We start from the raw sequence: 1652 nt of genomic DNA on the forward strand, positions 1-1652 counted from the left end.
TCTTCTACTGCTCAATGTCCCTTACCAGAGCTCTGATTGTACATGTATTGATCCTTCAATTACTTAATTAAAATAAACTATTAAAATTTTAAAATTTAATACAAATAAACTAGAATAAAGCGGAACTGTGATAAGCTTTGCTCCAAGTGAAAATAAAATTAAAAAATGAAAGGTGTGCCCCCAAAAAAACCATTTTCTTTTCCTCCACTCTAACGTAACGAAGTAATAACTAACAAAAATTTGAGACTATTGTAAATTAAATTTAACAAATAGATAATTATTTTAGCGAAAGGTGTTTTAATCATGCTGCATGACGTTTCTTTTCAATATATATATATATATGAATATGATTGAGGGCTCCTAAATATATCAACGGACAGTTCGATCAAAATGAATATTATACCAGGTCTCCCAAAAGATTTGATAGTGCAATGCCTCATAAAAGTTCCTTACAAATTCCACAACCACCTTAGGGCCGTCTGCAAGAGTTGGAACGCTGTGCTGAGCAGTCCCAACTTCTATAAAGAGCGACAGCGCCATAATGAGTGCGAGGAGGGAATAGCTTATTTTCATCTAACAGAGAGACCAAGTAATTGGGAAGTAATTATTTACTACCCGCATGGGAATTGGCTGGAAAGACTGCCCCGAGCCCCGGAAGAGTTTATTTCAGATTGGGAAGTCTATTTGGATGAGTTCAATTTTGTATACGTTAGATCAAAACATTATCTGGTTGCTATGGGGCTTTCCAACAAGTACGAAGACAGAGCAACTGTTTTGATGTTTGATTTTTTATCTCGCAAATGGCGGCTCGGCTGCGACATGCCTTTCCGTCGATACCAGTCTGCATGCGCAGTGTCACCGTCTCCTAAAGGTCTTGTCTATATTACCGGTGGTGTCGAGAATCTTTTTCAGAACCCCATCAGTCCCCATCTACTGGAATCTTATGTTTTCAATGTAGAGGAAAACAAATGGGACGTTTTACCTCGTATGAATCCCGATAGCCCTCAATATTACTGTGTTGCTGAGTTTGTTGATGACAGGCTTTATGTAGTCCCCGATCATGGGCGCAGCTTACAAGTTTACGATCCTCAAACACGACTATGGAAAACCATAGATACTGACAATACCGGTGAGCATGTTGTGAACTGTATATCTGCTTTTGGGAGGTTGTATTGGTTTGGGTTGAGGAGGCACACTCTAGTCTTAGAAGAATTCGATTTTGCCAAAAAATTATTTGCTACAGTCGGACAATATCCTTCTCAAATTGGGGCTGTGGACCGTGCTGTGTTGTTCCGTGATAGTATTTTTGTAGATGTCCTGAATAACAGAAGTTCAGTGTACTATCTTTTTAATCTCCTGGATAAGAGATGGATTCAAATCGAGATGCCTGCAGAGTTTCCAACTTTTAGTTTTTTATCAACAAAGTCTGCTGCTGTGCAAATTTGATAGATGTGGTTAACAAGTAAACTTTGATATTTTTATAGCCTCCTTGTATCGCTTTTAAATATATTAAGCTAATATTTTGTTTTAAGTTACTTGTGTCTTAAATATTTTATTAATATAATTTCTTTATAATATTTATTTTCTCAAATGTGATTGAAATAGGATTTATCATACTATTTCCTATTTTGTTTCTTGATTTTATTTTTTGA

At 36.2% G+C, this 1652-nt stretch overlaps 1 protein-coding gene across 1 annotated transcript; it reads left to right on the top strand.

Moving 5' to 3' along the window:
* Nucleotides 1–390: 390 nt before the first annotated feature.
* Nucleotides 391–1446, top strand: LOC131028395 (F-box/kelch-repeat protein SKIP20-like). Its single transcript, XM_057958661.2, has one exon. The coding sequence runs from the start codon at nt 391–393 to the stop codon at nt 1444–1446; it is 1056 nt and encodes a 351-aa protein (XP_057814644.2).
* The last annotated feature ends 206 nt before the right edge of the window (nt 1447–1652 follow it).

The sequence above is a fragment of the Cryptomeria japonica genome, unplaced genomic scaffold (genome assembly GCF_030272615.1).
Source record: "Cryptomeria japonica unplaced genomic scaffold, Sugi_1.0 HiC_scaffold_474, whole genome shotgun sequence".
NCBI lineage: Eukaryota > Viridiplantae > Streptophyta > Pinopsida > Cupressales > Cupressaceae > Cryptomeria > Cryptomeria japonica.

Bases quoted from the DNA above. Each gene is read 5' to 3' on its own strand.
- LOC131028395 (XM_057958661.2), top strand. From the start codon at position 391: ATGAATATTATACCAGGTCTCCCAAAAGATTTGATAGTGCAATGCCTC.